This window comes from Pseudophryne corroboree, chromosome 6 (genome assembly GCF_028390025.1).
Source record: "Pseudophryne corroboree isolate aPseCor3 chromosome 6, aPseCor3.hap2, whole genome shotgun sequence".
In the NCBI taxonomy this organism is placed as follows: Eukaryota; Metazoa; Chordata; class Amphibia; order Anura; family Myobatrachidae; genus Pseudophryne; species Pseudophryne corroboree.
Window position 1 is genome coordinate 829378481 of NC_086449.1, and position 27574 is coordinate 829406054.

The 27574-nt window shown below is 48.8% G+C and overlaps 2 protein-coding genes across 9 annotated transcripts in view; one reads left to right on the plus strand and one right to left on the minus strand.

Annotated features, from left to right (window-relative positions):
* CACNA2D4 (calcium voltage-gated channel auxiliary subunit alpha2delta 4) overlaps nt 1–27574 on the plus strand; it is a 367390-nt gene that overhangs the window by 223226 nt on the left and 116590 nt on the right. The window lies entirely within an intron of this gene.
* The window catches only part of LRTM2 (leucine rich repeats and transmembrane domains 2), a 58142-nt gene that overhangs the window by 8467 nt on the left and 22101 nt on the right, over nt 1–27574 (minus strand). The window contains exons 2-3 of one of the 2 annotated variants that reach the window (XM_063929343.1): nt 26868–26989; nt 6674–7264 (exon numbers count right to left, since the gene is read on the minus strand). In XM_063929343.1, coding sequence (XP_063785413.1) covers nt 6674–7264; nt 26868–26910 — 634 coding nt within the window. In that variant the 5' untranslated portion in view covers nt 26911–26989. Of the gene's footprint in view, nt 1–6673; nt 7265–26867; nt 26994–27574 lie in introns of both variants that reach the window. The other variant, XM_063929342.1, reaches the window with a different exon arrangement.

Genomic DNA, 27574 nt, shown 5'->3' on the forward strand with positions numbered 1-27574 from the left:
TGGCATCAAGAGTAAATGTGATGTCCATATCTGCCAGACGAAGACACGACAGTGGTCAGGTGATGCAGATTCCAGACGGCACATGGAAGTATTGCCGTATAAAGGGGCGGTCCATCGGACCTGGTGGCCATGGCAACAGCTGAAAAATCCACCTTTTGTTACCCCAAGTCACATCTCAGCAGAAAAGGACACAGTCTTTTCAGTCTCAGTCCTTTCGTCCCCATAAGGGCAGGCGGGCAAAAGGGCCAGTCATATCTGCCCAGGGGTAGAGGAAAGGGAAGAAGACTGCAGCAAGCAGCTCATTCCCAGGAACAGAAGCTCTCCACAGCTTCTGCCAAGTCCGCAGCATGACGCTGGGGCAGTACAAGCGGACTCAGGTGCGGTAGGGGGTCATCTCAAGAGTTTCAGCACGCAGGGGGCTCACTCACAAGTGGACTCCTGGATCCTACACGTAGTATCCCAGGTGTACATTGGAAATTCGAGACGTCTCCCCCTCACAAGTTCCTGAAGTCTGCTTTACCAACGTCTCCCTCCGACAGGGAGGCAGTATTGGGAACAATTCACAGGCTGTATTCCCAGCAGATGATAATCAAAGTACCCCTTCTACAACAAGGGAAGGGGTAGTATTCCACACTATATTGTGGTACTGAAGCCAGACGGCTCGGTGAGATCTGAAATATTTGAACACTTACATACAAGTGTTCAAATCAAGATGGAGTCACTCAGAGTAGTGATAGCGAACCAGGAAGAAGGGGACGATATGGTGTCACTGGATATCAGGGACGCTTACCTACATGTCCAAATTTGCCTTCTCACCAAGGGTACCTCAGGTTCGTGGTACAGAACTGTCACTATCAGTTCAGACGCTGCCGTTTGGATTGTCCACGGCACCCCAGGTCTTTACCAAGGTAATGGCCGAAATGATGATTCTTCTTAAAAGAAATATGGACGCTTTCCTGATAAAGGCAAGGTCCAGAGAACAGTTGGAGGTCGGAGTAGCACTATCTTAAGTAGTTCTACGACAGCACGAGTGGATTCTAAATATTCCAAAATCGCAGTTTTTTCCGACGACACGTCTACTGTTCCTAGGGATGATTCTGGACACAGTCCAGAAAAGGATGTTTTCTCCAGGAGAAGAAAGCCAGGGAGTTATCCGAGCTAGTCAGGAACCTCCTAAAACCAGGAAAAGTATCAGTGCATCATTGCACAAGGATCCTGTGAAAAATGGTGGTTTCTTACAAAGCGATCCCATTCGGTAGATTTCACGCAAGAACCTTTCCGTGGGATCTGCTGGAAAAATGGTCCGGATCGCATCTTCAGATGCATCAGCGGATAACCCTGTCTCCAAGGACAAGGGTGTTTCTTCTGCGGTGGCTGCAGAGTGCTCATCTATGAAAGGGCCGCAGATTCGGCATTCAGGACTGGGTCCTGGTGACCACGGATGCCAGCATGAGTGGCTGGGGAGCAGTCACACAAGGAAAAAATTTCCAGAGAGTGTGATCAAGTCTGGAGACTTCTCTCCACATAAATATACTGGAGCTAAGGGCAATTTACAATGCTCTAAGCTTAGCAAGACCTCTGCTTCAAGGTCAGCCGGTATTGATCCAGTGGGACAACATCACGGCAGTCGCCCACGTAAACAGGGCGGCACAAGAAGCAGGAGGGAAATGGCAGAAACTACAAGGATTCTTCGCTGGGCGAAAAATCATGTGATAAACACTCTCAGCAGTGTTCATTCCGGGAGTGGAAAACTGGGAAGCAGACTTCCTCAGCAGGCATGACCTCTACCCGGGAGAGTGGGGACTTCATCGGGAAGTCTTCCACATGATTGTAAACCGTTGGGAAAAACCAAAGGTGGACATGATGGCGTCCCGCCTGAACAAGACAGATATTGCGCCAGGTCAAGGGACCCTCAGGCAATAGCGGTGGACGCTCTGGTAACACTGTGGGTGTACCAGTCAGAGTATGTGTTCCCTCCTATGCCTCTCATACCAAAAGTACTGAGAATCATAAGAGGGAGATGAGTAAGAACGATACTCGTGGTTCCGGATTGGCCAAGAAGGACTTGGTACCCGAAACTTCAAGAGATGTTCACGGAAGACCCGTGGCCTCTACCTTTAAGAAAGGACCTGCTCCAGCAAGGGCCTTGTCTGTTCCAAGACTTACCGCGGCCGCGTTTGACGGCATGGCGGTTGAACGCCGGATCCTGAAAGGGCATTCCAGATGAAGTCATCCCTACCCTGGTCGAAGACAGGAAGGATGTAACCGCAAAACATTTTCACCGCATTTGGTGAAGATATGTTGCGTGGTGTGAGGCCAAGAAGGCCCCTACAGAGGAATTCCAACTGGGTCGTTTCCTACATTTCCTGAAAACAGGACTGTCTATGGGCCTAAAATTAGGGTCCATTAAGGTTCAAATTTCGGCCCTGTCGAATTTCTTCCAGAAAGAACTGGCTTTAGTGCCTGACGTTCAGATGTTTGTAAAAGGGGTACTGCATATACAGCCTCATTTTGTGCCCCAGTGGCACCTTGGGATCTCAATGTTGTTTTGAGTTTCCTAAAGTCACATTGGTTTGAACCACTCACCACTGTGGACTTAAAATATCTCACATGGAAGGTGACGATGCTATTAGCCCTGGCTTCAGCCAGGCGTGTGTCAGAATTGGCGGCTTTATCATATATAAAGCCCTTACTTAATTTTTCATTCTGACAGGGCAGAATTGAGGACTCGTCCTCAATTTCTCCTTAAGGTGTTTTCTGTTTTTCACATGAACCAACCTATTGTGGTACCTGCGGGTACTAGGGACTTGGAGGACTCCAAGTTACTTGACGTTGTCAGGGCCCTGAAAAATATGTTTCCAGGACGGCTGGAGTCAGAAAATCTGACTCGCTGTTTAGCCTGTATGCACCCAACAAGATGGGTGCTCCTGCTTCTAAGCAGACGATTGCTCGCTGGATTTGTAATACAATTCAGTTTACACATTCTGTGGCAGGCCTGCCACAGCCAAAATCTGTAAAAGCCCATTCCAAAAGGAAGGGGGCTCATCTTGGGCGACTGCCCGAGGGGTCTCGGCTTTACAACTTTGCCGAGCAGTTACTTGGTCAGGGGCAAACACGTTTGCTAAATTCTACAAATTTGATACCCTGGCTGAGGAGGACATGGAGTCTCTCATTCGGTGCTGCAGGGTCATCCGCACTCTCCCGCCCGTTTGGGAGCTTTGGTATAATCCCCATGGTCCTTACGGAGTCCCCAGCATCCACTAGGACGTCAGAGAAAATAAGATTTTACTTACCGATAAATCTATTTCTCGTAGTCCGTAGTGGATGCTGGGCGCCCATCCCAAGTGCGGATTGTCTGCAATACTTGTACATAGTTATTGTTACAAAAATCGGGTTATTCTTGTTGTGAGCCATCTTGTCAGAGGCTCCTTCGTTGTTATCATACTGTTAACTGGGTTCAGATCACAGGTTGTACGGTGTAATTGGTGTGGCTGGTATGAGTCTTACCCGGGATTCAATATCCTTCCTTATTATGCACGCTCGTCCGGGCACAGTATCCTAACTGAGGCTTGGAGGAGGGTCATAGGGGGAGGAGCCAGTGCACACCACCTGATCCTAAAGCTTTTATTATTGTGCCCTGTCTCCTGCGGAGCCGCTATATCCCCATGGTCCTTACGGAGTCCCCAGCATCCACTACGGACTACGAGAAATAGATTTATCGGTAAGTAAAATCTTATTTTTTTCCACGTGCACTATTAGTAAAGCGCGACCTTTCACGCTCAGCCACGGAAACACAACGGGTTGTTTGTTTTGTAACTAAGATAAAATATATGTGATAATAAGCGCATAGAGGGCCTGATTTAGAGTTGCAAGTCAGCCGCCTATGCGGAAAATAAAAATAAATGCGGCTCTCTGACTATATTCAAAGTTGGCGACCGCATCGCCCCCATCAATCCGCTTGTTAAAGTAGCCGTCATTCCTATCAGTGCGCAGATCAGCCAGATCTCTGTGTACGCTCTCCTCTGAATAACTCGCAATTCTGCCTACACACCTGTCTGTGTTTCGCTAAAGGATGCACGACTGACGTTCTGGCCAAACCGCAGAAATAACAACGTCGAGATTTATACGCAATTACACCTGGATTTATGTGAAAGCATAAGGCTTTCCAAGCTCCCTGGCCCCCACTCAGATTTCTGAGCGATCCGGTCTCTTGTGAGCAGAGTGAGGGCAGTGCGGCCTCCACTGCGGTCCCTGTTGCGCCCTCCCCTCCTGCATTGCGCCATTGCTTGCGGCCAATCAGTAGATTTTCTACAGCAACACAAATTGTTTACAATACAAGTAGTACTGCAGTATGTCCATTCAAACGAGGTATAGTAATTATCACAGATGATTGTAACATAGCCTATATTATGACAGACTGCGCACATAATTATCTCTAGGCACGGTGACAGGAAACATCTGTTCCGCTCCGTTTATAGCGATACGTCACTTGTCTACAAAGCTCTTGTAAGGAAGAAAAAGGAAACATGAAGTTACCTGGGAGAATGTATCATAATATTACTGAATACACGGGCTTTGCTTTCGAAATGCAAAGGTCTCTCCAAATACTCCCCTTCATGTATGCATTTATAATTGCTAAAGGTAGAAGGCAAAGGATAATGGAGGTCATTCCGAGTTGTTCGCTCGTTGCCGATTTTCGCTACGCTGCGAATAGGTGGAAAATGCGCATGGTACGCAGAGCGCATGCGCTTAGTAATTTTACTAAGAACTTAGTAGATTTACTCACGAGCGAACGAAGTTTTTTCCACGCTGAAGTGATCGTAGTGTGATTGACAGGAAGTGGGTGTTTCTGGGCGGCAACTCAGCGTTTTCACGGCGTTTGCGGAAAAACGCAGGCGTGCCAGGGAAAAACGCGGGAGTGGCTGGAGAAACGGGGGAGTGGCTGGCCGAACGCAGGGCGTGTTTGTGACGTCAAACCAGGAACGAAACTGACTGAACTGATCGCTAATTGTGAGTAGGTCCGGAGCTACTCAGAAACTGCTAAGAAATATGTATTCGCAATTCTGCTAATCTTTCGTTCGCTATTCTGCTAAGCCAGGGGTAATCAAACTCTGTCCTCAGGACCCCACACAGTGCATATTTTGCAGGTAACCCAGCAAGTGCACAGGTGTATTAATTACTCACTGACACATTTTAAAAGGTCCACAGGTGGAGCTAATTATTTCACTTGTGATTTTGTGAGGAGACCTGCAAAACATGCACCGTGTGGGGTCCTGAGGACCGAGTTTGAGAACCTGTGTGCTAAGCTAAGATACACTCCCAGAGGGCGGCGGCCTAGCGTGTGCAATGCTGCTAAAATCAGCTAGCGAGCGAACAACTCGGAATCACCCCCAATGTCACCATTATCCAGACATGGAGGTAAATGCAATAGCCTGCAAACTGGTTTTGTCTTTTTAATGATTGCTTCTTTCTAACATGGGGCAAATTCACACGGAACCCGCTGATGCCTGCAATTCTCAGCGATTACATTTACCCCGTGATCCCAAAGCTCCAAACGCTTCCTAAACCAAATAAATTACATATCTAACACCTGCCACTGTAGAGATCATTGATCCCTATGGTAGACCTGTTTTCCGTAATTAACAGTACATACCCTGCATTTAGTGTGGATATTAATAATTTATACGATGGATGCGGCTACCTGCACTGAATGTGAAATGACGTTGTTTTACCAGTGGGTGAGAGGCAGAAAACTAACTTGCTAACACTGGCCGGCGATGCTTATTACAGATTATATGAAGATATTTCTGCATTTTATTTTTTAAGGATTGTAGTACTTTCTCATAGCCTACAGGTGTCACTGTTGTTGCTGCTGTTTATTGAGAAGTCAATTCAATAACTTGTATAGACATTTAAAACTTTAGACAATTAAGAGATATTAATTTTTTTTTTTTTAAAGAATAAAATAAATATAAAACCAGAAATCTTTCAAGTTAAATACATAGCAAAGGTCTTTTACTCTAGTAAAGGTTACAGCCATATAAAAATGATTTTTACTAATTAAAACCATTATGCTGACTATTAAAACTTAAAATAATTTCCGGTGCCTTAATTACGGCTTTCCCCTGAAATTGTCTACCTAAATCAGAAAACACACTGTCGCTGCTGTATCACAGAGAGACTGCAAACTACTGACCCTGCTTAGCAAAATCTGTAACTTCTGAAACAATTGAGTTGACAGTTTGTTTACAGGTGTTGCTGCACTGTATCAATTATTCACAGCCTTTACGTGGCAGCAACAGTATGTTTCTGCATCTTAAATAGGCAATTTCAGACCAATATCTTATTTCAAATATCAGCAGTTAGTCAAATACCATGCCTTAGCCTTTACATGTCAACTGTGCCAGTATAAGCCTTCAAAGCAACAGAATTCAGGGGAAGATGAGCACGGTCAGGGTCCAAAAGTGGATGTGTAAATAAGCAAATAACAATTGAGCTTTGCTCTGTCTAGTTGCGATGGTCGGTGTCAAAGTTTGCGTTAATGCGATAAATATCTGGCTACAGAGTGTTTCCCTTCATGCGTGCCCTTGTTACATTGTACCCATTGTCAGTAACAAAGAAATCTGATTAAATTGAGAGAATAAATCTTGCGGCCACAGACGCAGCGCCTCACCTCGGTAAGTGAACCACTCCATCCAGTGTTTGAAGTCGCGCAGGTTACAGTCGCACTCCCAGGGGTTGTCCCCCAGCTGAATGTTCTCCAAACTGCCCAGGGGTTCAAAGGTCAACCTGTCCAGACTGTGCAGCCGATTGGAGCGCAGCGACAGCCAGTGCAGCATGGGGAGGTCATCGAAGAGCCCGGGGGGCAGCAGAGCCAAGAAATTGAGGGAGAGGTCCAGCCGGCGCAGTTGGGGCAGCCCCTGCAGGAGGTCTCGTTCCAGGCCGCGGATGCTGTTGTTGCGCAGGCGTACCTCGGTGAGGTTTCCCAGCTCCCCAAAAAGCTGCGAGGGCAGCTGGTCCAGGAAATTGTTGGAGAGGTCCAGGCGGTGCAAGGACGTCAGGTTGGAGAAGGGCCCCCCGGACAGAGAACTTATGCGGTTGTTGAGCAGCAGGAGGATTCGGGTTCCCTGCGGAATGTCAGGAGGCACGGCTGTGAGTCCCCGGCCGCTGCAGTCCACCTCCATTCCGCTGCTGTTACAGGTGCACGATGGGGGGCAAGAGAGGAGGTACGAGGCGGCACACAGAGAGAGCGAGCAGACGAGGACTGGGTAGCAGAGAGGAAGGACAATGAGGTCACATCACAATGAGGAGAAAGAGAAAATAAGCACAAAGAAGGTAACGGTGAGACAAGGTGATGAGGAACCAGAAGAAGATGGATGATTGGGTCACAGAGCCACCGAACAGACACGTAGGTGTACAGAACATATAGGAGAACACGGGAGGTGAATGGGAAAAAGAGGAGACAAAAGGACAATAATGTTACTGTCAGTTGTTAGAAGACATCACCATTATTTCACTGACATCACCAGTATCTCACTGACATCACCATTATCTCACTGACATCACCATTATCTCACTGACATCACCAGTATCTCACTGACATCACCATTATCTCACTGACATCACCATTATCTCACTGACATCACCAGTATCTCACTGACATCACCAGTATCTCACTGACATCACCATTATCTCACTGACATCACCATTATCTCACTGACATCACCATTATCTCACTGACATCACCATTATCTCACTGACATTACCAGTATCTCACTGACATCACCAGTATCTCACTGACATCACCATTATCTCACTGACATCACCATTATCTCACTGACATCACCATTATCTCACTGACATCACCAGTATCTCACTGACATCACCAGTATCTCACTGACATCACCAGTATCTCACTGACATCACCAGTATCTCACTGACATCACCAGTATCTCACTGACATCACCAGTACCTCACTGACATCACCATTATCTCACTGACATCACACTTATCTCACTGACATCACACTTATCTCACTGACATCACACTTATCTCACTGACATCACACTTATCTCACTGACATCACACTTATCTCACTGACATCACCATTATCTCACTGACATCACCAGTATCTCACTGACATCACCAGTATCTCACTGACATCACCATTATCTCACTGACATCACACTTATCTCACTGACATCACACTTATCTCACTGACATCACCATTATCTCACTGACATCACACTTCTCTCACTGACATCACACTTCTCTCACTGACATCACCAGTATCTCACTGACATCACCAGTATCTCACTGACATCACCAGTATCTCACTGACATCACACTTCTCCCACTGACATCACCAGTATCTCACTGACATCACCAGTATCTCACTGACATCACCAGTATCTCACTGACATCACACTTCTCTCACTGACATCACCAGTATCTCACTGACATCACCATTATCTCACTGACATCACACTTCTCTCACTGACATCACACTTCTCTCACTGACATCACCAGTATCTCACTGACATCACCAGTATCTCACTGACATCACACTTCTCTCACTGACATCAGACTTATATCACTAACATCACCAGTAACTCACTGACATCACACTTATCTCACTGACATCACCATTATCTCACTGACATCACCATTATCTCACTGACATCACCAGTTTCTCACGGACATCACCAGTATCTCACGGACATCACCAGTATCTCACTGACATCACACTTATATCACTAACATCACACTTATCTCACTGACATCACCATTATCTCACTGACATCACCAGTATCTCACTGACATCACACTTATATCACTAATATCACCAGTATCTCACTGACATCAGACTTATTTCACTGACATTACCATTATCTCACTGACATCACACTTAACTCACTAACATCATTAGTATCTCACTGACATCACCACTATCTCACTGACATTACCATTATCTCACTGACATCACACTTAACTCACTGACATCATTAGTATCTCACTGACATCACCACTATCTCACTGACATCACACTTAACTCACTGACATCATTAGTATCTCACTGACATCACCACTATCTCACTGACATTACCATTATCTCACTGACATCACACTTAACTCACTGACATCATTAGTATCTCACTGACATCACCAGTATCTCACTGACATCACACTTATCTCACTGACATTACCATTATCTTACTGACATCACCATTATCTCACTGACATCACCAGTATCTCACTGACATCACACTTATATCACTATCATCACACTTATCTCACTGACATCACCAGTATCTCACTGACATCACCAGTATCTCACTGACATCACACTTATATCACTAATATCACCAGTATCTCACTGACATCAGACTTATTTCAATGACATTACCATTATCTCACTGACATCACACTTAACTCACTGACATCATTAGTATCTCACTGACATCACCACTATCTCACTGACATCACCATTATCTCACTGACATCACCATTATCTCACTGACATCACCAGTATCTCACTGACATCACCACTATCTCACTGACATTATCCTGCGTATTAGTCACTAGCAGCGCTGTCATACTGCGTCTTATACCATAATAATTATACGTCATCTCTCGCCATCACTGGACTGGGTCTTCCGACACTAAACCGCAGAAAGAAACGTTTGTAATTACCCTCATATTCCTTTACTGGAAGGGGCCGCTTTCCTTCTTACACTAAGAGAATTCTTGCTCAGTCTGTCGCTAATATGCAGCGTTATAATCCATTTATAACATATATACATATATCTTGAAAGGCGTGCTTGGATTGCATTTCATGTAACGTGGTTATGAGTTTCTGTCCTTCTGTGTCTAGTTTAGTCTTGTGCTCTCCAGCTACTGTGAGTCTTACAGGCAGTGCGTGCTGGGACTTGTAGTTTCACCACAGGTTAGGGCAGGCTTTCTCTGGGTTAGTGTGGCTAGACAACTGGCAGAGACATTGGCATGAGTACCTCGGGGGGTTTATAAGCCCAGTAATCAGAGAGAGTGCAGTTTTTGTGCAATGTTCCATTGTCTGGTGGTCACCATATAGTACCTACTAAGGGGGCACACCTATGGAAAGAGGAGACTCCCATCTATCAAACGAGGGTACCCCCACTTGTGTCTGGCCAGTATAGGGGGGATAGGGTACAATGTTTCCTCTCCCCATCTATGCAACACAACATTTCTCCATAGCGCTGGGTGATATCGGGCCTGACTGGTGCGGGAACATGATTGGATTTGCTTAATAAATTGGTTATTTTAACACCGAAAAAAAACAAAGACATGTTTGGCCTATATCTTCCAATTAACATACATTAAAGTGCTTTTCTGGATGACTGATATATTGGCTTCCTCCTTTCCTTTTCAGCATCATAATTATATCATCAGGCAGTGTTGAGCAGTGGAATTGTCATAGGATAGGACATCTCTGCTGTGCTATTTGCAATAGTTAGTTTTATCTGGACAAGTTCATGTCATATCCCAAGGCAACCAAAGTCATTCGTATAAATACCTGGCTGAAAAGCAGAGAACGTAACTAGATAGTGATATATGTAAAGCTGCAGATTAACTTGTGCAAGCAAATAAGTGAAAGTTGTCAGAAAGTCGACAGCTCATTCAAGTCTCACAAAAAAGTTTGGGGTCTATTTACTAAGTCTTGAATGGCGATAAAGTGTATGGAGATAAAGTACCAGCCAATCAGCTCCTAACTGTCATTTTTCAAACCCAGACCATGGTAGTTAGGAGCTGATTGGCTGCTACTTTATCTCACTCCAAGGCTTAGTAAATAGACCCATATGTCTTATATAAATACCATCTGTATAAAGTTATAGAGCTGCGATATTGTCCAGACTGAGGGGCAGCAAAATGGCCGATTTACACATGCCAACCCAATAACCTACATCCAGATCTGTTACTGTCTCCTCATTGGACGTCATTGCTACTCGCCGGGTGTAATTCTGATCTTGTACCGCAACTGATGCGTACCTCCCCCGGACACAGACATTTTGTGGGGGCGTGGAAGCGTCACTCAGACGATGATCTCACTATGCACTGGTGACGTCACTCTGCCAGGAGGTACAGTTGTCATCTGAGACTAGAGAATTGGGAGGTGGCATTATTTATCCCACAAAACGGCAGAATATTGAGACGTAGCGTTTATTTATACGTCTAGTGGCCCTCATTCCGAGTTGATCGCTCGCTAGCTATTTTTTGCAGCACAGCGATCAGATAGCTGCCGCCCACGGGGGAGTGTATTTTCGCTTTGCAAGTGTGCGAACGCATGTGCAGCCTAATGGGACAAAATTTTTTTAGCAGTTTCTGAGTAGCCCAGAACTTACTCAGCCGCTGCGATCACTTCAGCCTGTCCGGTCCCGGAATTGACGTCAGACACCCGCCCTGCAAACGCCTGGACACGCCTGCGTTTTCCCTACCACTCCCAGAAAACGGTCAGTTGACACCCACAAACGCCTTCTTCCTGTCAATCTCCTTGCGATCGGCTGTGCGAATGGATTTGTCGCTAGAAGCCTTGCACAGCAACGATGCTGTTTGTACCCGTACGACGCGCGTGCGCATTGCGGTGCATGCGCAGTAGTAACCTGATCGCCGCGCTGCGAAAATCTGCAGCATGCGATCAACTCGGAATGACCCCCAGTGAACGGTAACATTTTTGCCTGAGAGCTGCCGTGTGACCGGTCTCGTCGGTTGCACTCAGACATACTGTATGTGGAGTTCATTTTGTTATTTGACAAATAGATTCTATATTTTCCCAGTTACAGGAGTCGGACGCAGAAGCAGAGGCAGCTGGGTCTATTGGCGGTCACCCGCACTTCTGAGGATGGAGACACCCACCTTTAGCGTCCATGCGCACACCCTGTGTGATGCAGGCGCCATAAGAGTTTATAGGAATTTTTGCGCCGTAGCAAAACATCGCTCAACTATGTGAACACCGGCGTTGCGTGCGGCTCGGTATCCGGCTGTAATTGCTGTACAGAGCCTCGGTTGTCCGTACGACCCCACAAAATCTTGCTGCAGTAGCCCCCAACCCCCCAACACTTTCCCCGCAGAGAATGGCACAATCACATTACTGAGATATAGAGGCGTCATGTGTCCATGGCAGTGATAACTCAGGGAGATATACATAGTGTTTCTGATGACAAATGAGCATAGGAGCAATCTACCATTAATCTAATCTAGCGTGACCGGCAAATTGCGTTATTATATGTCCCATGCTTTCATGTAATAGAAGTTTCCAGCTGGCTGAAGATCCGGCCGGTTTCCTTTGTGTTTCCTGATACAGTAGGAGAGCAGGACGGGATGTAATTGATGGTGAATGTGGAATACGTGTGACTGAGCCCTGCGAGAGCACAGAGACCGCTCTCCATAGAGAAGACTTCCCATTGGTTTTCTGAAAGCTGCGGTGACTGTATTCCTCTATTTATACTGCCAGGCTGGCTGCTTAGTCTGTCTCTGTCCTCCCTTGTGCAGGGAGATGACTGCAGGGGACAGATAAACAGCTATTTACTAAAACAGAAGAGATGCATAAAGCCACATCTGTGTATTGTCTGTAGTATACTAAGGAAATGAATAACATAATTGTTACTGTGCAGACTCCAGCAACAATGTAAGGGTTACCGGCAGCGAGATGAGATTTCTCCTCTGTCCCCCAGCATACCGCAGTGTATAGACCTGTATGTGGGGGCCGCTGTTAGAGGGGAAGCTAAACTACCACCAGCTGAGGATGGCGTCACCTGTAGAGGGTGCAGAGGGTGCTGCTGCTGTGGGGCCCAGTCTGCCTCCAGGGCACGGCCCTCCCCCTGCACCCAGTCATACTGCCTATGGGGGCTTCTCTGTCTCTCTGCCCTCACTGATGTCCCAGCACTTGATTACAAAGCCGTTCAGGAACAGCAATGTATGCACAGCATCTGTATGCTTCGCAGCAGTGTATATACAGCATCTGTATGCTTCACAGCAGTGTATATACGTCATATGTATGCTTCGCAGCAGTGTATATACAGCATCTGTATGCTTCACAGCAGTGTATATACGTCATCTGTATGATTCACAGCAATGTATATACAGCATCTGTATGCTTCACAGCGATGTATATACAGCATCTGTATGCTTCACAGCAATGTATATACAGTATCTGTATGCATTGCAGCAGTGTATATACAGCATCTGTATGCTTCACAGCAGTGTATATACGTCATCTGTATGCTTCGCAGCAGTGTATATACAGCATCTGTATGCTTCACAGCAGTGTATATACGTCATCTGTATGCTTCGCAGCAGTGTATATACAGCATCTGTATGCTTCACAGCAGTGTATATACGTCATCTGTATGATTCACAGCAATGTATATACAGCATCTGTATGCTTCACAGCGATGTATATACAGCATCTGTATGCTTCACAGCAATGTATATACAGTATCTGTATGCATTGCAGCAGTGTATATACAGCATCTGTATGCTTCACAGCAGTGTATATACGTCATCTGTATGCTTCGCAGCAGTGTATATACAGCATCTGTATGTCTCACAGCAGTTTATAATACAGCATCTGTATGCCTCACATTGGTGTATATACAGCATCTGTATGCCTCACAGCAGTTTATAATACAGCATCTGTATGCCTCACATTAGTGTATATACAGCATCTGTATGCCTCACAGGAGTTTATAATATAGCATCTGTATGCATGGCAGCAGTGTATATACATCATCTGTATGTTTCACAGCAGTTTATAATACAGCATCTGTATGCCTCACATTAGTGTATATACAGCATCTGTATGCCTCACAGCAGTTTATAATACAGCATCTGTATGCCTCACATTAGTGTATATACAGCATCTGTATGCCTCACAGCAGTTTATAATACAGCATCTGTATGCCTCACATTAGTGTATATACAGCATCTGTATGCCTCACAGGAGTTTATAATATAGCATCTGTATGCATGGCAGCAGTGTATATACATCATCTGTATGTTTCACAGCAGTTTATAATACAGCATCTGTATGCCTCACATTAGTGTATATACAGCATCTGTATGCCTCACAGCAGTTTATAATACAGCATCTGTATGCATGGCAGCAGTGTATATACAGCATCTGTATGCTTCACAGCAGTGTATATACGTCATCTGTATGCTTCGCAGCAGTGTATATACAGCATCTGTATGCTTCACAGCAGTGTATATACGTCATCTGTGTGATTCACAGCAATGTATATACAGCATCTGTATGCTTCACAGCGATGTATATACAGCATCTGTATGCTTCACAGCAATGTATATACAGCATCTGTATGCATTGCAGCAGTGTATATACAGCATCTGTATGTCTCACAGCAGTTTATAATACAGCATCTGTATGCCTCACATTAATGTATATACAGCATCTGTATGCCTCACAGCAGTTTATAATACAGCATCTGTATGCCTCACATTAGTGTATATACAGCATCTGTATGCCTCACAGGAGTTTATAATATAGCATCTGTATGCATGGCAGCAGTGTATATACAGCATCTGTATGCCTCACAGCTGTTTATAATACAGCATCTGTATGCCTCACAGCAGTTTATAATACAGCATCTGTATGCATGGCAGCAGTGTATATACAGCATCTGTATGCCTCACAGCAGTTTATAATACAGCATCTGTATGCCTCACATTAGTGTATATACAGCATCTGTATGCCTCACAGCAGTTTATAATACAGCATCTGTATGCCTCACATTAGTGTATATACAGCATCTGTATGCCTCACAGGAGTTTATAATATAGCATCTGTATGCATGGTAGCAGTGTATATACAGCATCTGTATGCATGGTAGCAGTGTATATACAGTATCTGTATGCATGGCAGCAGTGTATATACAGCATCTGTATGCCTCACAGCAGTTTATAATACAGCATCTGTATGCATGGTAGCAGTGTATATACAGCATCTATATATACACTATGGAGCCCCCATAGGTCTAGCTATGCCCCTGCCTTTGACGGCAAGGTTAGGGAATCCTAAGCAAGCCACGGGTTGTCACCAGCGCTCCCAGAGCCACGTCTGCATGATAAATAGCAGCGGTGCCACGTTCTGTAACGCTGCAGTAATTATCATAGAGACCCTTATATGTAACATCTGATATAATATTTATATTGCTGGATCCGTGCAGCGACACTGGGTGAGTGTAACTACACGCCCTGATCCGTCCTGGTCGCACGTAGCAGGGCGACATTGTGGTTCTATTACGTCCTCACACAGCCGGAGGATTATTAATGAATTTGTTATGGAGAGAAGTAAACGCATCTTATTGTTCTGCGGCGGACAGAGCGGAGGTGGTGATAGGGAAACCGACACGTAACTCGCCCTGCGCCGCGTGATAAATAATTACTGAGGACTGTGATTGCTGCTGAGTGTCCTGTGTACAGCGCTAGGAGGGAGCTCGTCTCCCATCCCCTGCACAGCGGTTACCAGTGACACATGCAGATTCAGAATTTCCTCAAAAATGCAAACAATGGGTTAAAGAATTGTATTGGAAACCCTGCCCCCCCTCCCCCCACTTTCTCAGCAGCTGCAGTTTTTAGGAGAGCCCTGTTCCTGCAGATATTTTCTTACACGGACTGGGTCTCTACTTACCACAGATTTGGCATCATTAATAAAACTGAGCCCTGTCTTGGCCTGGATGCAGCCATCTTTACCCCTGTCCACGTCATGCGCCGTCTCTGTGACTTCATCTTAAATTGTCCCCCCTGATTTTCCTGCTTTTCTGGTGTTATCTCAGGTATGATCGAGGGCGATCATTGCGTCGCCGGACCACTTGGCGTGGCATCTGCGGTCAGGAGGGGCTTTTAACCATATCGCAGCCGCGCAGTGCACACCTCCGCCACTAATGTGTGGCATCGGACCTCCCTCATTGATGGTGGAACCATTAACCATTGGCCGCAAACCACTGATGGTCATCCCTACTCTCACCCACATCCCTGTGGTTCCAACGCTGGGCGGAATCCAGCAGACTAGTGACCTCTGACTGTTTTTATCCAGGCGCCTAATTCTAACTAAGAAAAAATCAAGAGATTTTTTATTTTTTTTAGTTTTGTGTTGATCGGCGATGAGATTTCACTTCAGCTCTTTAATATAAAAAAAAAAGTTGACTTCTGTCGCCCCGATATTTAGGATTAAACACAGTTCTGCAGAAAAGCATCGCCCGGAGCTGTCTGATGTTATGGGAGGATGCATGCGGAGTAATTTGCGCAGCTGTATAAATGCCATAACATTATATTATTGTGCAAGTTAATGGTGTTTGGGAAGAGGGCCGCGTCAGAACGTTGGGAGGCTGGCAGCAGATGGCACAGCGGGACACTATAATTTCTGTGCTGAAATCTGAGCTGTGCCAGCAGCACCCGGCTGCCTGCATCGCTCCCGTGAATAATTTACAGCAGGAGCTGGAGATGAGGAACAGCAGCGATGCGTTGCCTGGCCACTTGTCTGCTCCCGGGCTGCTGCGTCCCAGCTATCGCTCCCTATCTACAGTCACTTGGCTGCTGCGTCCCAGCTATCGCTCCCTATCTACAGTCACTGGGCTGCTGCGTCCCAGCTATCGCTCCCTATCTACAGTCACTGGGCTGCTGCGTCCCAGCTATCGCTCCCTATCTATGGTCACTGGGCTGCTGCGTCCCAGCCATCGCTCCCTATCTACAGTCACTGGGCTGCTGCGTTCCCAGCTATCGCTCCCTATCTACAGTCACTGGGCTGCTGCGTCCCAGCTATCGCTCCCTATCTACAGTCACTGGGCTGCTGCGTCCCAGCTATCACTCCCTATCTACAGTCACTGGGCTGCTGCATCCCAGCTATCGCTCCCTATCTACGGTCACTGGGCTGCTGCGTCCCAGCTATCACTCCCTATCTACAGTCACTGGGCTGCTGCGTCCCAGCTATCACTCCCTATCTACAGTCACTGGGCTGCTGCGTCCCAGCTATCACTCCCTATCTACAGTCACTGGGCTGCTGCGTCCCAGCTATCGCTCCCTATCTACAGTCACTGGGCTGCTGCGTCCCAGCTATCACTCCCTATCTACAGTCACTGGGCTGCTGCGTCCCAGCTATCACTCCCTATCTACAGTCACTGGGCTGCTGCGTCCCAGCTATCACTCCCTATCTACAGTCACTGGGCTGCTGCGTCCCAGCTATCGCTCCCGATCTACAGTCACTGGGCTGCTGCGTCCCAGCTATCGCTCCCTATCTACAGTCACTGGGCTGCTGCGTCCCAGCTATCGCTCCCTATCTACAGTCACTGGGCTGCTGCGTCCCAGCTATCGCTCCCTATCTACGGTCACTGGGCTGCTGCGTTCCCAGCTATCGCTCCCTATCTACAGTCACTGGGCTGCTGCGTTCCCAGCTATCGCTCCCTATCTACAGTCACTGGGCTGCTGCGTTCCCAGCTATCGCTCCCTATCTACAGTCACTGGGCTGCTGCGTTCCCAGCTATCGCTCCCTATCTACGGTCACTGGGCTGCTGCGTCCCAGCTATCGCTCCCTATCTACGGTCACTGGGCTGCTGCGTTCCCAGCTATCGCTCCCTATCTACAGTCACTGGGCTGCTGCGTTCCCAGCTATCGCTCCCTATCTACAGTCACTGGGCTGCTGCGTTCCCAGCTATCGCTCCCTATCTACAGTCACTGGGCTGCTGCGTTCCCAGCTATCGCTCCCTATCTACAGTCACTGGGCTGCTGCGTCCCAGCTATCGCTCCCTATCTACAGTCACTGGGCTGCTGCGTCCCAGCTATCGCTCCCTATCTACGGTCACTGGGCTGCTGCGTCCCAGCCATCGCTCCCTATCTACGGTCACTGGGCTGCTGCGTCCCAGCCATCGCTCCCTATCTACAGTCACTGGGCTGCTGCGTCCCAGCTATCGCTCCCGATCTACGGTCACTGGGCTGCTGCGTCCCAGCTATCGCTCCCTATCTACGGTCACTGGGCTGCTGCGTCCCAGCCATCGCTCCCTATCTACGGTCACTGGGCTGCTGCGTCCCAGCCATCGCTCCCTATCTACAGTCACTGGGCTGCTGCGTCCCAGCTATCGCTCCCTATCTACGGTCACTGGGCTGCTGCGTCCCAGCTATCGCTCCCTATCTACGGTCACTGGGCTGCAGCGTCCCAGCTATCGCTCCCTATCTACGGCCACTGGGCTGCTGCGTCCCAGCTATCGCTCCCTATCTACGGTCACTGGGCTGCTGCGTCCCAGCTATCGCTCCCTATCTACGGTCACTGGGCTGCTGCGTCCCAGCTATCGCTCCCTATCTACAGTCACTGGGCTGCTGCGTCCCAGCTATCGCTCCCTATCTACAGTCACTGGGCAGCTGCGTCCCAGCTATCGCTCCCTATCTACAGTCACTGGGCTGCTGCGTCCCAGCCATCGCTCCCTATCTACAGTCACTGGGCTGCTGCGTTCCCAGCTATCGCTCCCTATCTACAGTCACTGGGCTGCTGCGTCCCAGCTATCGCTCCCGATCTACAGTCACTGGGCTGCTGCGTCCCAGCTATCGCTCCCTATCTACGGTCACTGGGCTGCTGCGTCCCAGCTATCGCTCCCTATCTACGGTCACTGGTCTGCTGCGTCCAAGCTATCGCTCCCTATCTACGGTCACTGGGCTGCAGCGTCCCAGCTATCGCTCCCTATCTACGGTCACTGGGCTGCTGCGTCCCAGCTATCGCTCCCTATCTACGGTCACTGGGCTGCTGCGTCCCAGCTATCGCTCCCTATCTACAGTCACTGGGCTGCTGCGTCCCAGCTATCGCTCCCTATCTACAGTCACTGGGCTGCTGCGTCCCAGCTATCGCTCCCTATCTACGGTCACTGGGCTGCTGCGTCCCAGCCATCGCTCCCTATCTACGGTCACTGGGCTGCTGCGTTCCCAGCTATCGCTCCCTATCTACGGTCACTGGGCTGCTACGTTCCCAGCTATCGCTCCCTATCTACAGTCACTGGGCTGCTGCGTCCCAGCTATCGCTCCCTATCTACAGTCACTGGGCTGCTGCGTTCCCAGCTATCGCTCCCTATCTACAGTCACTGGGCTGCTGCGTCCCAGCTATCGCTCCCTATCTACAGTCACTGGGCTGCTGCGTCCCAGCTATCGCTCCCTATCTACAGTCACTGGGCTGCTGCGTCCCAGCTATCGCTCCCTATCTACAGTCACTGGGCTGCTGCGTCCCAGCTATCGCTCCCTATCTACAGTCACTGGGCTGCTGCGTCCCAGCTATCGCTCCCTATCTACAGTCACTGGGCTGCTGCGTCCCAGCTATCGCTCCCTATCTACAGTCACTGGGCTGCTGCGTCCCAGCTATCGCTCCCTATCTACAGTCACTGGGCTGCTGCGTCCCAGCTATCGCTCCCTATCTACAGTCACTGGGCTGCTGCGTCCCAGCTATCGCTCCCTATCTACAGTCACTGGGCTGCTGCGTCCCAGCTATCGCTCCCTATCTACAGTCACTGGGCTGCTGCGTCCCAGCTATCGCTCCCTATCTACAGTCACTGGGCTGCTGCGTCCCAGCTATCGCTCCCTATCTACAGTCACTGGGCTGCTGCGTCCCAGCTATCGCTCCCTATCTACAGTCACTGGGCTGCTGCGTCCCAGCTATCGCTCCCTATCTACAGTCACTGGGCTGCTGCGTCCCAGCTATCGCTCCCTATCTACAGTCACTGGGCTGCTGCGTCCCAGCTATCGCTCCCTATCTACAGTCACTGGGCTGCTGCGTCCCAGCTATCGCTCCCTATCTACAGTCACTGGGCTGCTGCGTCCCAGCTATCGCTCCCTATCTACAGTCACTGGGCTGCTGCGTCCCAGCTATCGCTCCCTATCTACAGTCACTGGGCTGCTGCGTCCCAGCTATCGCTCCCTATCTACAGTCACTGGGCTGCTGCGTCCCAGCTATCGCTCCCTATCTACAGTCACTGGGCTGCTGCGTCCCAGCTATCGCTCCCTATCTACAGTCACTGGGCTGCTGCGTCCCAGCTATCGCTCCCTATCTACGGTCACTGGGCTGCTGCGTCCCAGCTATCGCTCCCTATCTACGGTCACTGGGCTGCTGCGTCCCAGCTATCGCTCCCTATCTACGGTCACTGGGCTGCTGCGTCCCAGCTATCGCTCCCTATCTACGGTCACTGGGCTGCTGCGTCCCAGCTATCGCTCCCTATCTACGGTCACTGGGCTGCTGCGTCCCAGCTATCGCTCCCTATCTACAGTCACTGGGCTGCTGCGTCCCAGCTATCGCTCCCTATCTACAGTCACTGGGCTGCTGCGTCCCAGCTATCGCTCCCTATCTACAGTCACTGGGCTGCTGCGTCCCAGCTATCGCTCCCTATCTGCAGTCACTGGGCTGCTGCGTCCCAGCTATCGCTCCCTATCTGCAGTCACTGGGCAGCTGCGTCCCAGCTATCGCTCCCTATCTACAGTCACTGGGCTGCTGCGTCCCAGCTATCGCTCCCTATCTACAGTCACTGGGCTGCTGCGTCCCAGCTATCGCTCCCTATCTACAGTCACTGGGCTGCTGCGTCCCAGCAATCGCTCCCTAGCTACAGTCACTGGGCTGCTGCGTCCCAGCTATCGCTCCCTATCTACAGTCACTGGGCTGCTGCGTCCCAGCTATCGCTCCCTAGCTACAGTCACTGGGCTGCTGCGTCCCAGCTATCGCTCCCTATCTACAGTCACTGGGCTGCTGCGTCCCAGCTATCGCTCCCTATCTACAGTCACTGGGCTGCTGCGTCCCAGCTATCGCTCCCTATCTACAGTCACTGGGCTGCTGCGTCCCAGCTATCGCTCCCTATCTACAGTCACTGGGCTGCTGCGTCCCAGCTATCGCTCCCTATCTACAGTCACTGGGCTGCTGCGTCCCAGCTATCGCTCCCTATCTACGGTCACTGGGCTGCTGCGTCCCAGCTATCGCTCCCTATCTATGGTCACTGGGCTGCTGCGTCCCAGCTATCGCTCCCTATATACAGTCACTGGGCTGCTGCGTCCCAGCTATCGCTCCCTAGCTACAGTCACTGGGCTGCTGCGTCCCAGCTATCGCTCCCTATATACAGTCACTGGGCTGCTGCGTCCCAGCTATCGCTCCCTATATACAGTCACTGGGCTGCTGCATCCCAGCTATCGCTCCCTATATACAGTCACTGGGCTGCTGCATCCCAGCTATCGCTCCCTATATACAGTCACTGGGCTGCTGCGTCCCAGCTATCGCTCCCTATATACAGTCACTGGGCTGCTGCGTCCCAGCTATCGCTCCCTATATACAGTCACTGGGCTGCTGCGTCCCAGCTATCGCTCCCTATATACAGTCACTGGGCTGCTGCGTCCCAGCTATCGCTCCCTATATACAGTCACTGGGCTGCTGCGTCCCAGCTATCGCTCCCTATATACAGTCACTGGGCTGCTGCGTCCCAGCTATCGCTCCCTATATACAGTCACTGGGCTGCTGCGTCCCAGCTATCGCTCCCTATATACAGTCACTGGGCTGCTGCGTCCCAGCTATCGCTCCCTATCTACAGTCACTGGGCAGCTGCGTCCCAGCTATCGCTCCCTATATACAGTCACTGGGCTGCTGCGTCCCAGCTATCGCTCCCTATATACAGTCACTGGGCTGCTGCCTCCCAGCTATCGCTCCCTATATACAGTCACTGGGCTGCTGCGTCCCAGCTATCGCTCCCTATCTACAGTCACTGGGCTGCTGCGTCCCAGCTATCGCTCCCTACCTACAGTCACTGGGCTGCTGCGTCCCAGCTATCGCTCCCTATCTACAGTCACTGGGCTGCTGAGAGAGTACACGGCGGCAGAGAGGCTTTTATAGGATCCCGATAACAGCGCTGCCTTTATATACGGAGATCATACTGCTGCCCTGTAATTCTTACCCCATCATACATCTTACCCTTTACTTACCCCAGTAAGCGCTACACTCACTGCACATTCTAAATCCCCCACATTCTGCGCCACATACCTCTTACCCCATAGGCTCCCTATTCTAGCAAAGAGTCTAATCTTTAATTAGTTTTATTGCTGCTTAGCATGTAAATAAAATCCCTTTCCGCCATGGTGACCAAACACAGGCCCAGATTTACCAAGCCTTGGAGAGTGATACATTGCACGGTGATAAAATATCAGCCAATCAGCTCCCAACTATCATTTTTCAAACACAGCCTGTAACATGTCAGGAGCTGATTGGCTGATACTTTATCACCGTGCAATTTATCACTCTCCAAGGCTTGGTAAATCTGGACCACATTTTGCTGGCCAGTGATATTGGTCACGTAGCAGTAAGAGTTACTCCAGATTATGATAACGTGCATCGGAATCCGCCGGCGCTGTATAAATAACTGTTAATGAATAAATGATAAAAAAATAGCGGCTTGCATCTCGCCGCCCCCATCTAGGGTAGAGTCCTGTGCTGGGGAGAGGGTAATAAATGACAATTTTGCTGCAATGTAACTGTTCTGAGATGTCACCTTCTGGAGTCTGGGTTGGGGGATGGCGCACCTCTCATAGCTGTGGGGGAGCCCCCGGGTCTACGGGGAGGGGGGGGGGGGGTGGGGGGTGGTACAGACGACGTGTTTCATTTTGCTGTGAATCTTCCTATTTAGCTTCAAAGTGACACAAGTGAGATGTATGAATCTTTCATTAGGTAAATGATTAGATGCTTCTCTTTAATGCCTCATCTTCCCCCTGGGCCTGGATAAATGCATCTGACTTGAGAGATGGATGCAGACAGAACATTTGTTCCAACAACCATTTCAACGCTGTAGCCGTCTCTGGTTTTATTATATTTGGAGATTGGGGAGTGTATTTATCCAAACACCCTTCAATCTCACATTCTCACAGTATACCATTCGCTTACTACAGTGGGGGCAGCCATTTTGTTTTCTGAGCCAGTGCTTATTTAAACTCGGCCAATGAGTTTACTAGAATCTAGTGACATCACTGACGTACAAGAAATGTGTCACAGAGTATGCCTGTAAATCGCGATCATTGGGATACAGCTAGATATAATACACGCTTCTTTTCCTAGCATCATACTGTCCAGTCTACTTGAATGACACACAACTATTCAGTTTCCATATACAGTATGAAGAAATGGGGGTAAACGGGGAGCTAGGGGTCCTCCTGATTTTATATGGCCCTTCGCTGGGCAAGGCCTCCCAGCATACTGACCGTGTCCCCCCCCCCCCCCCTTCACATTCAGAAAGCAGAAATTGCGATCACATTGCCCAAGTAAACTATCGCGGCGGCTGCGTGTGACGTCACGTGATCACTGTCCCGACACGCCCCGTTCAGCCGACTCCGCACCCCGTTCACGCCCCACCGCCCCCGCAACACTCCATCTCCTCCCTGGAAACGGAGCGTTGACCCTCCCCCCGCGACCGCCTCTGCCTGATTGACAGGCAGAGGCGATCACATTTTCTGTGCCCCCCCCCCCCCCCCCCCCTGCAGAAAGTGCCGGTGCATGTGCAGGACGAGCGCTGCACATGCGCCCTTGGGCCAACCGCAAAAATTCCGGTTGAATCGCGATTTGGCCCCTAATCTTTTGGCTGCTGTCTTCGGTCAAAAAGCTGAAATAACAAAGCAGGGCATTCTACTCCAGAGCAAAACTGGCGTCTGTGTTAGAATCTACCAATTTCGGAATCATGAAGCGATTCCTCCAGTAACCTTAACAGATCTGATCGCAGCAGCAAATTTGTTAGCTAATGGGCAAAACCATGTGCACTGCAGGTGGGGCAGATGTAACATGTGCAGAGAGAGTTAGAGTTGGGTGGGTTATATTGTTTCTGTGCAGGGTAAATACTGGCTGCTTTATTTTTACACTGCAATTTAGATTTCAGTTTGAACACACCCCACCCAAATCTAACTCTCTCTGCACATGTTACATCTATCTTTCTATCTATACCTCAGAAATGCTCTGACTTTTGCTTTCATTTGCAATGTAATTAATAAAAGGCCATGTAAAAGTATGTGTGTGCACCATCTATTTTTGCACAGTTGAGGCTATTTATAAGTTGTAGGTGGCCGTACAGTAACAGATCTGTGAATATGTTAATCATACTGTGAGATGGAGGGGGGGGGGGGGGGGGGGGGGGGTGATGACGTCAACCCTACTTTGTGGTGCTGTGGCTTGTGCCCATGGTGGGGTGGAGCAACCAAATGTACACATCCCTCCCTGGGAATCCAGGAGTCTTGGAGAACTCCCCAAAATCCGGGTGTCTCTCCGATATTCTGTGAGGTTAGATCGTTTAATCCCTTACTCTAATATCTCAGGTAGTAAAATAAGTAGAAGCAATCCCTGATACCCATAATCACCCTCCATATACTATGTGGGGCACCCATTATTTTGTTTTGTACTTGTTTTCCCCCCTATAGGATCAGAATATAATCTGGCCTATAAACGCAACCCATCCTTGGGGGTCATTCCGAGTTGATCGCTCGCTAGCTACTTTTTGCAGCGCTGCGATCAGATAGTCGCCGCCTATAGGGGAGTGTATTTTAGCTTTGCAAGTGTGCGATCGCATGTGCAGCCGAGCGGTACAAAAACAGTTTTGTGCCGTTTCTGAGTAGGTCAGAATTTACTCAGCCGCTGCGATCACTTCAGCCTGTCCGGTCCCGGAATTGACGTCAGACACCCGCCCTGCAAACGCTTGGACACGCCTGCGTTTTTCCAATCACTCCCAGAAAAAGGGTCAGTTGACACCCACAAACGCCCTCTTCCTGTCAATCTCCTTGCGATCGGCTGTGCGAATGGATTCTTCTTTAAATCCATCGCTCAGCAACAATCCGCTTTGTATCCGTACGACACGCCTGCGCATTGCGGTGCATACGCATGTGCAGTTTTGACCTGATCGCACCGCAGCGAAAAAACCTAGCGTGCGATCAGGTCGGAATGACCCCCCTTATCACTCATCCAGTTACCAGCACCCCTTATACCGAAAATGAGTCATCACCCCTAACTGGTGGGGCTTACACGGAAGTAGGCGTTGCCCAGCAGATTGTGGGTGGGACTTATGTTTTTCTCATGTAATATGTATAAATATTGGGCGATGTTTATTTACCTCTGCCAGGATCACAGAACATTGTTATAGTTTAACTACCCCGTAAAAAATATCGACACTGCCATTTTGTGCCCTTTGTTACGTCACTTTAAAGAGGTTTATTTCTTGTTTCTTTTTCTTATCTATTCTCCCACAAATCATTATCTCCTTTTATAACTCTTTGGAGGGTGCAAACTATGGCTTCCAGTCTCATACAGACTCACAGCTATTAATATGTCACAGGATGGCAGAGGGGTTAGAGGAGAGGGAGGGTTTTACAGAGCTCAGAGTCGGTTCCAAAGACCCTCTGCTCACTACATGTGACTGTGGTTGCCAGGGTAATCACGTGACACTTTGCTAATAATGGTAAATACATAAACTTACTTTACATGAATATGCATTATAGGGGCATGTGTCCCACTGCACTACTCCCCATGCCACACACAACATGGCTTCTCACCGCTGCCCTGCTATTCTTATCCAGCCCGGTTGTGACAAAGCTGTCCCCATTATGAAGTAGGGACAGAGACCTGAGAGCGGGACAGTAGGGAGAGAATACATACATGTGCTTGTCCCTCCTGGGACTTGTGAGACCAGAATAACAGGCTTTGCGTACATTTGTAGAGAAGGATATTTTTGCCATTCTTAATTATTTTCAAAGGGTTATTACGGTGACGTTTATTTGTAGAGTATTTAGCTTTGGGTGGAAGCATTACTACATATAATAAACTGTTCTAAAGAGTCGGCACAATGTCCGCTCCCTGACTCAGTAATGCACACCGGCATGACGCAACCTCAATTCCTACGCATGGTGTAAGTGGCAGCTGCCATGTTGGTTGTTTTTTTTGTACACTAATAGAACATTGCCCCTAGTGGACACTATAAGGAGTTGCAGAATGTTTACATGGGTGTAGCAGAATAAGTCAGACATGATATTGGGGGTCATTTCGTGTTGATCGCTCGCTAGCAGTTTTTAGCAGCCGTGCAAACGCTATGCCGCCGCCCACTGGGAATGTATAATAGCTTAGCAGAAGTGCGAACGAAAGGATTGCACAGCGGCTACAAAAAAAAATGGTGTCGTTTCTGAGTAGCTCCAGACCTACTCAGCGCTTGCGATTGACTGTTCAGTTCCGGATTTGACGTCACAAACACGCCCTGTGTTCTCCCAGCCACGCCCTGCGTTTCTCCTGGCACGCCTGCGTTTTTACTGGCACGCCTGTGTTTTTTCGAACACTCCCTGAAAACGGTCAGTTGACACCCAGAAACGCCCCTTTCTTGTCAATCACTCTGCGGCTGCCATTGCGACTGAAAAGCTTCGCTAGGCCTTGTGTAAAAATACTTTGCCCGTTGTGAAAGTACGTCGCGCGTGCGCACTGCGCCGCATACGCATGCGCAGAAGTGCCGCTTTTTCACTTAATCGCTGCGCAGCGAACATCTATGGTGTATGGCATGTATGCTCGATGTTTTAAAGGGGCAATCATTTAAAAGGTAAGACCAACCTGGGACTGCCTTTTAAAATGATTTCCTTTTGAAAACATAGTCAGAACCTCGCTGATGCCTGCAAGTGGCAGACTGCTGCATTTACCCCAATGGTGTGATCTGTATACAGTAACTCAGAATAACATCACATGTCAGTCATGGCACGAGGTGCGGTATGAACATATTCCAATTAGAGGCTGCTCTGTACATACACACGTTATGGGACACACACATTATGGAACATTCACATCACACGCAAAGGTGGAGAAGGTTACTTACACGATCCCTGTGCCCATCTACAGGAGAACTCGCCCCCCGGCATACTGATGTCGGGCAATGCACAGCGCTGGGAGTACCCACTTTACATCGGTCACTCTGCGGAGGCTGGTGCTGGCTGGAGGCTGGCTGGACACAGAAGACAGATATACAGATGGTCAGCAGGCTCTACAAATGTACATGTAGTATGACACTAACACACCTCGTACCTCCACCTGCCCATCCCTGACTGCTCCACCCCCAAGCGAGCGACTGTTCTGTGGCTTCAGAGTCTTTTTAAGTCACTGGTGAACATTGCAAAGGCGGAAACTCGCTCAACAACATTGTCTCCTTCTTCCTTCCCTTCAGCTGTCTTACAGTATGTGTTTCTCTCTAATGCAGAGATCTGCTCATCTCCAGTTACTGTGGTACTATAAGCCCCAGCATGTCTACTCAGCGGGGTGGACATTCTAGGGCCTGCAGTCGTGTGCCCTGTACGAGACGAGCGCTGAGCTTCATACAGTTATATATGAGTTATGCATTTGCTGTGTGTTGCTCTGTAAATAGGTCTGGAGGTCACTGTTTGCCTGAAAGTAGTTCTACGTGGTCAGTGTTATTGGGGCGATGGCACAAGGAGCCTCAGGTCCCAGGACACTTGGCTACACTATAGATGGCACAAGGAGGCTTCACCATAGATGGCACAAGGAGCCTCAGGTCCCAGGAGTCTTGGC